This window comes from Nilaparvata lugens, chromosome 10 (genome assembly GCF_014356525.2).
Source record: "Nilaparvata lugens isolate BPH chromosome 10, ASM1435652v1, whole genome shotgun sequence".
Lineage (NCBI taxonomy): Eukaryota > Metazoa > Arthropoda > Insecta > Hemiptera > Delphacidae > Nilaparvata > Nilaparvata lugens.
Genome location: NC_052513.1, coordinates 15,169,024 through 15,182,083, shown reverse-complemented (window position 1 = coordinate 15,182,083; position 13,060 = coordinate 15,169,024). Strand labels below are relative to the sequence as shown.

At 34.4% G+C, this 13,060-nt stretch overlaps 1 protein-coding gene across 1 annotated transcript in view; it reads left to right on the top strand.

Moving 5' to 3' along the window:
• Positions 1–12,701, top strand: part of LOC120353333 (nitric oxide synthase-like) — a 402,542-nt gene extending 389,841 nt beyond the window's left edge. The window contains exons 3-4 of the mRNA XM_039436630.1: positions 12,305–12,489; positions 12,670–12,701. Coding sequence (XP_039292564.1) covers positions 12,305–12,489; positions 12,670–12,701 — 217 coding nt within the window. The remainder of the gene's footprint in view (positions 1–12,304; positions 12,490–12,669) is intronic.
• The last annotated feature ends 359 nt before the right edge of the window (positions 12,702–13,060 follow it).

The following is a 13,060-nucleotide window of genomic DNA, read 5'->3' as shown; positions in this document are numbered from 1 at the left end:
GTCAGTCGTGATCAGTTTTTATAATTATATAAATAGATTTTACGCTTACCCTAGTATATGCTGTGTTGTTTATTGTAGTGCAACAATATATGGTTTCTTTGTTCCACTGATATGTGTTGTACTGTAGTTTTATATTGTTCTAGTTTCTAATACTTTTGTAATATTCTTCTCTCTTAAAGTATAGTATTCTCTCTTATAGTATATTCTCTCTTAAAGTATATTCTCTAGTATATTCTCTAGTATAAAGTATATTCTCTCTATAAGTATAAAATGCTTATTTTAAGTAACAATATAGGCTATTAGGCCTATATTTAAATAGTATTGGCTATTTTAACAGACTCCATGTACCACACACAGGCTCTGGCCTAAGTGGTTGTGATGCATAATATTTTTAGAATTTGTTCTGCCTAAAGTATACACTGTTTGTAAAATTATGTTATGTTATTGAGTTATAAGTTTTTTCTTGTATTTTGTTATATGCAAAATAAAAGCCAATTTGATTTGATTTGATTTGATTTGATCTGAGGTTAACCTACCTACTGAAACTGTTAAAACTAAATCACCCAACTGACTCCGTTGCATAGCTCTGTTCTAGACGTGGTACAGTTTAAGAAAAACTATTTTTTTTTTTGCTAGTATTTGGTGTTCCCCAGAAACCCTTTTATAACTTCTTCTTCTTCTTCTTCTTCTTCTTCTTCTTCTTCTTCTTCTTCTTCTTCTTTTCTTCTTCTTCTTCTTCTTCTTCTTCTTCTTCTTCTCTTCTTCTTCTTCTTCTTCTTCTTTTTCTTCTTCTCCAAGCAAGGCAACAGCAAGGTTGTTACGACACTGTAATTAGTTGGCTTTGTGCAAGCTTTGAGTCTGTTCTACTCTCAGCCCGAGCCACAGGTGTGACTGAAGGGGTGAACCACCTCATCCACCCCATCATACCCTGCAGAAAATACCCAGCAACCACCCTCATACCCTGCAGAAAATCGTTTCAACCACCGCCAGTTGAAATCACAATAATTGGGCTCCCTTTCTGGAAAATCTCTGTTGTCCCTTAGGTCTGCTAAATGCACTTTGCCCTGGAATCGTACCTAATAGGATTTTCTAGCTGGCCAAGTGAGCAAGAGTATTAACAACGCCGCGTTTACTCAGCAAGTCACTTGTGCTCAAGATAATATATTCTCATTTGCTTCTATGTTCAAATAATCCTATCAACTCGTGGTTATACTGTAGTTTATTAATCTGTACGGTTATTATAAGGGGTTTATGTTCAATACCACAATGCAGCTTGACCTGCATGGATAATTTTATCCTAGAATATCCCTGCATTACCTACTGCATATAAACAATCGATTCATTACTTTGGTTTCAAACTCTTAATGAAAGCAACTCAAATTATATTTCATGATATTCTATTTGTAGAATAGTAAGTCAATGTTTTTTTTATCCTCAATACTAGAGTCTTGAGTCAATCGACTCTGTAATTATCATAATAATTATTGGCTGGAATTTCACATCTCATTGACTAGAGCTTCATGTCTGCTATTGACCAGTATCAGTGATCAGGATTTCATTGATCAAATTTCGGTATCTCAAATATAACTAACACTCTCTTTGAATGACTACAATAATTGAAGTTAGCCTCCATTTTCCTATGAATAAGATTTTATTTTATTTTTAGTTGATATCGTATTTTACCTTATTTCTCACATCTATAAATACTTTATATTGGTTTACTGGATGAAAACGTTTTGATATTATAAACACAACTAATTTGTTAGAACAAATAGAGACACTAGTTTCGGTTGTTTCATCATTATCAATTTATAGAATGATGTGATTCATTGACAATATCAAGTCGTTTCCATCCAATATGAACCGAGAAGAGTTGGAAGTTGAGAATATGTCTCGGAAAGTTTGGAATTCATCTATCACAGTATCAACTTCACAAAAACACAAAAATATATTATCACCACAGAGTTTGAAATAATTCACATTAAGCTCATATGAGTGAATCTTCAAGCTACAGAAATGTATTCACGTCCTACACGATATTTAGTCAATATTAGTTCTTTCTTGATAGGACCAATGATATAACTTGCATAGTTCGTAGACATTGAATTGAATTTATATAAATCTTCCCTTCATAACGTTTTCTTATGATTTCAGTATATATATATTATATATATATATATATATATATATATATATATTATATATATATATATATATATATAATATATAATATATATATATTTGTAAAGAAAATATTAATGAAATTCGTGTGATTCTAGACGAGATAATAAACTGATTACGAGAGTGACGGAACAGTTGTTAGTTTTGATCGAGGGAGAGAGAAAGCTGCTCGTATTATCATTCCGGAATAACGCATGGCTTGTTCGATTAGATTAGCCACTAATTTGCATGTCAATGCCACAAAGCACCCCTCCCCCCACTTTATTATTGTTATATTGTACAGAACACCGTATGCTAATAATTATTTTGTTATCGACAGAATTTGTTGTTTAATAAAACATCGAAAATTACTTTTGAATTCATCCCTTTCATTGAATCAGAGCTGGTGTTTCTCAATTATCTTATTACTCAATACACTTCCAATTGTAACAAGCAGCTACAAAATTGTTACATTCAGTATATATTATGAACTTTAATATTATATATATATGCTTTCAACGGAGAACATGGGAGAAAACCTAGGAACTTGGAAACGATGCGTAGAAATATTTTATTAATAATTCAATCAACTTTATGAACTTAGAAATGATGCTATCGAATAATTTATTATAAGACAATGATTAGACAAGTGGGATATTTTATTCAATGTTGAATTAAGAATAAGTTTATGATAAACGTAGTTTTGTTTACAACTGAATTACACAGTCACCCGTTTATTGGCTTGTATCAGGATTCATATAAACTACATTCCGTCATTCCTCGTTATCAATAAGATCTTTCTATAACTAACAATAATATATTTAAAAATATGATAGCTGATGGAGTCTATTTGGAATGGGAATAGAATTATTGTGAAGTTCAGTTTTCCATGCCGTCCTACAACGTTTATTTCACCTATAGTGAGGTCCACGTTATAATGGCAGTGGAGAAAAATAGGAGAAAGACGTTGCCAATCCTCTGTCTTGTCAATGCTCTCTATAGACGGTAGCTGATACAGGTTCTTGATGTAATATTAACGGCTCAATCTCGTTTAAAATAATTAATTATATTTTATTAAGCAAGAAATTAAATTTTTCAATGATTTCATGATGAATTTTCATAGTTGAGAAGAAATTCATTTTGTTAATTACATTGTTGAAAGAAGAACTGGCAACAGAGCAAAGCGAGAAAGAGATATCCGCTTTGTTGAACGATAGAAAAGGATAGCAATACCATTGCTGATCACACACTGTCATTATAACGTGGACCTCACTATAGGCTCAAAACAACTCAACTAATTCTTAGGGGAATTGAATTGGATTCCTATAAATAAGTGATTGAAACTTTACGTAGTAAATGTTGGATGCTCAATGATAATTACTTTTTCCTCCACCTACTGTCTAGAGTACTTCTTTACTCCCTGAAACATAATACTCAAGTGTCACTTTTTCGCTCTCGGTACTAAAAAACAGAAAGACTCCCTAGGGAGGAAAAGTGACTCCATTTAAATAACATGGGAAGCATCTCTATTTTAAAAACTTACATTGTAATAGGTTAGAAGGTCTAAGCTCAGAAGGGGAAGCATATAGAGTAGTCATTAAACCAACTAAATTCAAAACCTAAACCAGACATTTGATCAATATATGAAATTTATTTTTGTATGCTAAAACTATTACAAACTTCATATCACTATACTAAAAAAATGTAAAATATTTTTTTTATTCCATGTTATTCAAAATACCAGCCAACGAATATTCTTCATAACTAATCAAATTTGAAACGGGAACTGCATCATAGCTGTAGTTGTGGCGGCCATTGTTGTTACAACTTTTGCCGGCAGATAGCGCTGTCGGCGGAGAACTGTGATTACAAGCCAGCTGTTTCTGTTTACTTTTTCGATTATGTTGTAACACATTGTTTGGTCAAGTACGTTTTTAAAAATTATTTTATTTGCAGTTGTTATGAAAATGTAGGTGGAGGAAAACTGTTGTGTATATCACGAGTGGAAAATGTTTTTTTTTCTCTCTCAGGAAAATTGTTGCCCTCGGGTTCGCCTGGCGCTTCAAACTTTTTCCTCAGGGAGAAAAAACAGTACTTTTCACTCTAGATATACAAATAACTATTTCTTACTCCATTTCCATGATTATTCCTTCCATTTTGTGATTGGTCGTTCAACTCATTGCCATCAATTATAGTACTAGAATACTAGGCTATAAAGTACTGAAATACTAGTATAGAGTACTGAAATATAGTTCGAGTAGTATAGTAAATACTGGGGACTAGAATACGGCCTTGGACTTTTCATGCCAAGAATAAGTCCACAAGTAACAGTTTCTAATTCAATTTATTTATTGATTCACTTTGATTAAGCTTGTAATTCTCGGAAACCTGACGAAGGTAAGGGCAGTAGCCAGTCTCGGCTATTTTGTTGATGTTTGTCTTTCTGCAACGTCTTCTCTTTGAATCAGTCTCCCATTTTCATCCCTCTTGGAGTGTCTTTGATCTCGAGATAAAATTAAGTTGAAAGTTCCACCTGTACTACTGCGCTATCTTTGTGAAGTAAATAAAAGAAACACGGGTGCACTCCAACTCAAATATCCAGTGGAGAGGTCGTAATGCATCCTAGATTTTTTGTAGAATGAGATCTAAGTTTTTGTTTTCCAAAAAAAATTTAATTTGTTTCGATAATTGAAACCAACGTTTCTAAGCAGTCTGATTCAAAGTTGCTTCTCCACTTTTGTTTAATCTGTACCTACTAGAGTTCCTATCCCACTCGGATCCGATTTTATCAGGGATGAAAATGTTCTAGAATGTTCAAGCAATGATCTGTTCTGCCAACAACCCTCCACCCCACATAAATATCGTACATGAGTGGGATCGGAAGGCTGTATGAGAAGTGTTGCCTCAGCTTCATTCAGCATTTCTACTCTATCCATTTTTACTTTCATTCGCTGATTTTTTGAAATACCTAATATCTAGAAATAATGAATATTCATCGCATATATGTTTTTACTTTCCTTGCCCTATTAGTCTACCATAGGTGAGGAGAGTACTGCTTTCCGAAAAAAATTAAGGTACCCCAATTTCTAAATTTCTATACGTTTTAAGGTCCCCTGAGTCCAAAAAAGTGGGTTTTGGGTATTGGTCTGTATGTGTGTGTGTGTGTGTGTGTGTGTGTGTGTGTGTGTGTGTGTGTGTGTGTGTGTGTGTGTGTGTGTATGAGTGTATGTGCGTCTGTGTACACGATATCTCATCTCCCAATCAACGGAATTACTTGAAATTTGGAACTTGAGGTCCTTACACTATAAAGATCCGACACGAACAATTTCAATCAAATGCAATTCAAGATAACGGCTAAAATCGAGAAAATGTTGTCAAAAACAGGGTTTCTCGCGATTTTCTCGAAAACGGCTCCAACAATTTTGATTAAATTTATACCTAGAATAGTCATTGATAAGCTCTATCATTTGCCATAAGTCCTATATCTGTAAAAATTTCAGGAGCACCGGCCCATCTATGCAAAGTTCGATTTCAGATTTGAATTATCAGGCTTCAGATACAATTTAAACAAAAAAAATTAAGTGAAAAAGATTGAGTATGAAAATCTCTTCTATTAATGTTCAGTAACATTTTCACCTAAAATTGAAAATAAGATTATTCAATTGCAAACTGTTGGCAACTGTTGATTCTATTAAATCATTCACTATGATGAGATAGCAGACCTCGTGTGTCTGCAGCGCTATTGTCCTGTCACCAGCTGGCTCAGATCTTAGAATTGTAGACTTGAGATGCGCGTGAACACTAGCATCAGTTGATCATAACGGCAAGGAAAGTTGTGTGAGTGCGCCACACCAGATTTTTATCATAGAAACGTTAGATATTGGATTCTTGATCGAAAATACTAGAAATTAGATTAGTATTGGATGATCAATAGTTAAAATCTCATTTGAAATATTCCAATTTTCAGAAATTTGTGAAACTAACTTGAGAAATAAGACATTTACAAACATAATGCTTCGTCATTACATGATCTTATATCAATAGGTATCACACAACGTTGAATGCTGTGAACCAATAGAAATTTTATGTTCTGTAAAGCCGCGTTCATACTGTACAAATGTTCGACAAACATAATAAAATTTGCCTTATTATGTTAGACAAACAATGTTCGCTCGTGGCCAGTGTGGAAGCGTCACCAAACAAAATATCTGTAAGTGGGGAGAACAGGATTTATGTTTTACAGCAAACACTGAAAATGTTTGGAAAAACGGTAGTTTTTTGTTTGACAAACAATGACTGTCCAAACTTTTCAAAATATTTGTTCCTGAGCCTCTCAACAAACATGTTTGCCGAAAATGTATGTCGAACATTTGTTCTGTGTGCTCACGGCTTGAGTTATATCTACTCTCAGTATAAGTGATTTTCATCATAATACCTGAGAGATACTTATACATTAGTGATTCCCATTATAATACCATAATACCTAGGAATTATAGTCATACAATCTTTTTGCCTTCCCTCATTAATTATAATCAATCCCTATATTTTGAATCATCATTAATTTCAAGCAAACTGGAAGAAAATTATGGTGAAGAGGCTAAACAAGAGACTGACTGAGCTACTTGGCGGTACAACCATTAATCATTCTGAAAAAATGAGCTTTTACGACACATAGGGAAAGTCGCTCTCACTCAGAAGGCGTTGAATGCCTAAAAAAGCACCGCCATTGTTATGTAAATAATTTAAAAGCATAAATGAAGTGGCTTGAACTCTCTGCACGAGAGGGGAGATTACGAATCGTCGCGTCTTCCGAAACATTAACATAATAAACATAGGCTGAGAGAGAGGGTGAGAGGGTGGTCTGTGATGCTTTTGGTTACTGAAGAGAGTAATAAGAGGTTTTAGAGAGTGGGATGAGAGACAGAGAGTGAGAGGGAGAGGAATGAGTGAGAGATGGCTTACATCATATTTTGGTGAGCTTCATTGGCCGAGAAATGATGATCTGCTTCATGTTAATGTGCGTTATTATTCTAATGGAGAGCAGATTTCTTCTCAGCTTCCGGAAAATTATATATTCTGGAGAGAATTATCTGTTCATTGACATTGTTTCAAAAGTGCTTGTAATAGCTACTATCACTTAATTTCTTATCACTATTCAAGGTATTAGCATCAATTGCTCCATTTGAATGAAACATTCAAGAACATATTTTCAGCTACCAACTACTGCGGGGAAGACTATACTATAGTGAGCTCCAAGTTATAATTGCAGTTGAGAAAAATGGGAGAAAAACGTTGCCGATCCTCAGTCTTGTCAATGCCTCCTGTAGACGGTAGCTGATACAGGTTTATTGGTGTAATATAAACTGTTCATTGTCGTTTAAAATAATCAATTATATTTTTTAATAATTTCATAACGAATTTTCATAATCAAGATGAAATATTTTGTTAATTAATTATTAATTCTATATTGTTGAAAGACGATCTGGCAACAGAGCAAAGCGAGAAATAGATAGTGCTATCCACTTTGTTGACAAGGATAGCAATACCATTGCTAATCAAACACTGCCATTATAACGTGGACCTCACTATAGAATGACCACTTATTCACTAAAGAGTGAATTAATTAATCATATCAGGCGGGATATCCACCACATTTCATCAAGATATTAGTTACACTTCCAACCTTTCTTTCAACTTTCATGAGTATCATTTTATTAACGTTGTTACTAGATTGTTTGAATTCTTGGATATTACTTCAATCCATAAATGCTACAAGACTTTCTGTGTTGATGTTAAGCTGCGTACACATATACGCGCCTCCAACCCGCATCGAGCACGCTTCGCCCTCGTTCCTCCATCGCACCGCAGTCGCTCCGCCCCCGCTCTGCAGTCGCACCCATCATGAACTTTACAGAAGATGTTAGCTCTTCTCGCGTTCCACTCTTGCTCATTTCGATAGATATATTAAAAGGACTCGATTTTATAAACCATTAATCCATTAGAACAAGTTGAGATAGAAGCTTCGGATGTTACACCATTATCAATCTCTGGTAAACTAGAAGTTAAAAAACTAGGCAGCAGAATAATAGATAGTATGGCCCCACAATTGTTCATTAGTTGTTGACCAAAATGAAGGTTGAGCTCTACTGTTATTGACCAAGACTAGACACGCCCAGGTATTTCAAATATGGTCATGAGATTCAATTGAATTCATGAATAGTATGAGTGTATATTATTATGGTGTAGAAAATTCTCTTCTTATATTAGTACAACTTATTATAAGTCATCAGGCAGATGTTGAAAATGAATTCTTCGAGATTTGAGTATTTTAGTTCTGATTATTATAGATTATAACAGCATAAATTTAATCTAATCAATAGAAGATTTTGATGCTATAAGATTTTATATTGTTTTTATTAATTAAAAACTAGCCCATGTCAATACGTGTTTTTATAATCTAATCAGTCTGTTCTCTCCACGTGAACAAGAGAAAATCACCAAGTTACTCCTGCAATCCACATGGAAAGCAAGACTAAAACAACCCAGAACCTATAGCTATCTACCGGAAGAATCGAGAACTACTTTTTGACCAATCAGAGAAGAGAAGGCGGAGCTTGGAGTTGAGCGTATCAATGACCCAGTACGTGCAGCCATCTACCGGCCGAATTTAGAAATAGATGTTGACTAATCATGAAACAGTAGACAGAGCTTGGAGCTGTTGAGTTTTCTGCTCAATATTCAAATCTGCCTGAACAAGGGGAGTTCAGTAATTGTTGGATTGTAGAAAGGTCGTGTTGATCGTTAATATCAAAGGGAATATAAGTGAGGATGAATAACTGATAGTGGGCCAAAGGTGAGGGGTTCAAGGATGCAAGGGGGGAGATATTTCAATTTAGATATGTCACCAGATAACTCCATCCTTACTCAAAGAAAATTGTCATCTGACAACATCGGTTCTGTATGAGTGTAAGCGAGACGGAAGAATAGATTCATAAATGAGAGAGTGAGAGAGTCAGGAAAGGTCGTCAAAAATGCGGCCGTTTTTTATCTGAAATGGAAACCCGTGTTCGTCGCGTTCATCCCCGCTTTATTTCTTTCTTATGTTTAGCAATGAGCCGCCATAACTTGGAAGCGCGTCAGGATCTTTTCAGTGCACCAATCTCTAATCCTTGAATTTCAGTTTCCCATTTCTGAGGAATTTTTCAAGGTAAAAAGTCTGTAGGATTATTGTTTGGCGATTGGAAATCTTGTAGGGTAGTTTTTCAATGGAATAGCTTGATCCGATTTTTATTTGGATTATACTCTAGCGATTTGAAACATTCTGAAGTAGTTTTCTCTAGTAGGGTAGATTCTTTCAATTTATATTAAACATCCACGTTGTTGAGAGGTTAGTTTTTCTACACGGATTTATATTATTGTATTCTAGGGGGTATCACACTGGAAGAGCAATCTCCAGTCGTGAAGGCTTTGCAGAGGCTAAAAATAAACTTTATACTCGTGATATTTTTCTAAGTTTTTTGATTTGTATATCATCAAGCTATCAAAATGAAAAAGGTTTCTCAGGAAAACATAACTTTTTGAGATATGAGCGCCTAAAGATTAACTTTTTGGGAAATTAAATTAATCGAATCATTCTTGTTCATTCTAGTTTAAGGCTGTGCAAAGGCTAAAAATAAACTTTCTACTCGTGATATTTTTCTAAGTTTTTCGATTTGTATATCATCAAGCTATCAAAATGGAAAAGTTTTCTCAGGAAATTTTTTTTCCGATCAATACTTTTTGAGATATGAGCGCCTGAAGTTTGAATTTTTGGGACAGAACATTTCAAATTCGGTAAGAGATGAATCCATGAGATTTAGAGGATAGATTCTTCCTATACATTATACATTTTATTAATAGCTTTCAAGTTATAGTTGAGTTATTTTTGGTAAATTGAATAACTTTTTCAAAAATTGATATTTTCAGAAAATTTTTGTTTCACTAGATCAACATGGAGAATCCATCCTCTAAATCTCATGGATTTATCTCTTACCAAATTTGAAATGTTGTGTCCCAAAAATTCAAACTTCAGGCGCTCATATCTCAAAAAGTAGTGATCGGAAAAATTATTTTACTGAGAAAACTTTTTCATTTTGGAATAGTATATTTCGCACCTAGAGCAGAAAATGATATTTTTCCGGCTCGAAATCGGTTTTCAAGTCCGAGGCCGTAGGCCGAGGACTAGAAAAGATTGAGAGCCTTCCATGATCGGCTGGAAAGAGTACTCTTTCCGGCCTAGGCCAGAAAGAAACCTGTTTCTTACGTCAGACGAGAGTCGTCTGCAAACAAGGTCTTTCAGATCTATGTAGGGACTGGAAAACAGCTGCTTTCTGTGCAGTGTGGCGAGAAAGCTTGATGATATACAAATCGAAAAACTTAGAAAAATATCACGAGCAGAAAGTTTATTTTTAGCCTTTGCACAGCCTTAAACTAGAATAAACAAGAATGGTTCGATTAATTTGTTTCCCAGTCCAGATCAGTGCAGTACACGTTTGCGGTGTTAGAGCTTATTAATAGCTTTACATTTTTGATTTGTCTAGTCCAGTTCGTATCCATGTGTATGACCATATTCGGTCCAACAATTCATCTTTTTTAGATTCTCTTTTTTATGCACAATGCATCGAAAAATCGAAATTTCACAGCCTTATAATAATTATTCCCTCGAGCTAAAAATTAGTATCCATGATAAACGCCCCTCTATATTATAGTTCATGTTTCCAAGACCCTCTTTATTTTCGAGTTAACATGTTTCAACTCATGAGAGGCGTTTTTAAATGCCAATAATTAAAAGTGTGATGGATAATATTTTCTTTCATTACAGTTAATCGTAGTAGTAAAGTAGTAGCCCTGTGTAGAAAAAGTGAAAATTCATTGTATTCTTATCATGAATTTTAGCATTCGTCTCATCATAGACTCTACCTACACTTTAAAAATAAATCAGACGATTGAAAATTTGTAATCATATAGCGAATTATTGTGATAAGCGAATAGTTATAATAATTATAGTGATAATAATTATAGTGATAAGTGAATTATTGTAACATTACAGTACTTTTAATAACTAAAGTACTAAACTACTCTTCATGTTTTATCTACTTCGAAAAATATATAAATTGGTTATAGAGATAAATCTTTTTTCTTAAATAAAATTAAATCTTTATTCATATACTAGCTAGCTCGGCGAACCTCGTACCGCCAAATAGTTAATGCATCTCATGACAAACTTTAGCTGGATGCACACCTGAGGAGGCGCGATGCGGCATTTTGCATCCAGGTGCTTCTTGCTTATTGGTTTGAATGGAGGAACTCACACACACTGTGATCAGGAAATCTTCATAAGATCAACACTTTGTATCACCAATCCGCGCCTCCTCAGGTGTGCTTAGCCTTAGCTTAATCTGATGCATCACTATATTTTTTATGAAAATTATCCAACAATCAGTATTTACATTTATATCTCAATATAGGCTTCCTTTGTGCTAAGTTATATATTCATTCTGTAATAATTCACTGAAAATCAGTTAATTCTAAACACCGAAGACAGCACAATTATTCGAAACAGATATTTCGCTACTTCAGAGCATGTAATTCTTTAACCTGAGGCCGCACTGCTGGATGGTTACACAAAGAACAGTCATTTTGTTTTTATCCGTGGGGTTTAGAATAAAATACATGGGCGGTTATGGAGCAGCACAACACTCTTGTCTACTATCTACCGACGGCTGTTGGATGGCGCAATGATTATAACAGCTGATTTTTATTTCTGTGTGTGGCCGGCTCACAAATCTTCTCCCATAAGGATTACATGCAAACTTTGAAGGACCGTGGGAAAGAGTCCTGAAGTTGGATTATAAATTTGATAGGTCATAAACCTGGTCCTGTACATAACAAACACAACTAAAAAAATCATCAAATTCGGTGCACACATAAAAAAGTTATTGAATGTCAAAATTTGAGGCTCGATTTTTGTTTATATAGATTCATATTATGGAAATTTGGAAAAAGGACACTTCTTGAGTGTTCTTTCCTGATCATGTATTCTTTCAAGATTTGTGTATCATGGAATGTATTAATTAATATAATAATGAATTCAATGATTTTGCAGATCGATCAGTACAAGCATGGAGACTCGATGGGCGCAAGTGCAAAGCGAGGTAGAGACGACTGGCACCTACCAGCTAACTGAGACAGAACTCGTCTATGGGGCAAAACTGGCATGGAGGAATTCGGCAAGGTGTATTGGACGCATCCAGTGGTCAAAATTACAGGTGAATTATACCAAAGTAGAATGTAATTATTCTCAAAAATACATATTTCCAAACAATGGATAAAAATTAAATATACAATATTATGGTACTCCCCACATGGGAAAAAATTCTCTCAATCCAATAATATGTACGATGAGGTAGGGCAGTATTCATCATAAGTTGAATCAAAATTTGCATTATTGTGTTGATTTGAATTTTTCAGTACAGAGGAGTAGAAAATCATCGTGCAAATAGTTTATTCAAACAAGATATTAGTTTGAGATTGATTTATAACAATACATCAGATGTTTTAACAGATCATGAATTTAAATCCAATCAAATCCTCAATATCTCATAGGTTGAAATCAAAGGTTTTTATCAAAGACCACATCCTTGGCCTTGCTGAAGGGTAAGGGAGATCCTTCCTGTAGAGATAAAGAAGTAATTAAACCAATGTATGTTCCAGAATCTTTGAAAAGAGGCGATTTAATAGTCATCAAACATATTTCTGCTGCAAACATGTTACTAGTCTTCCTCAAATTGGTCTATGACTCGATTATTTGAGCTTGTTTCATTTTTTTTTTAATTCAATGCCACTTTCCTGGTATGTCTTC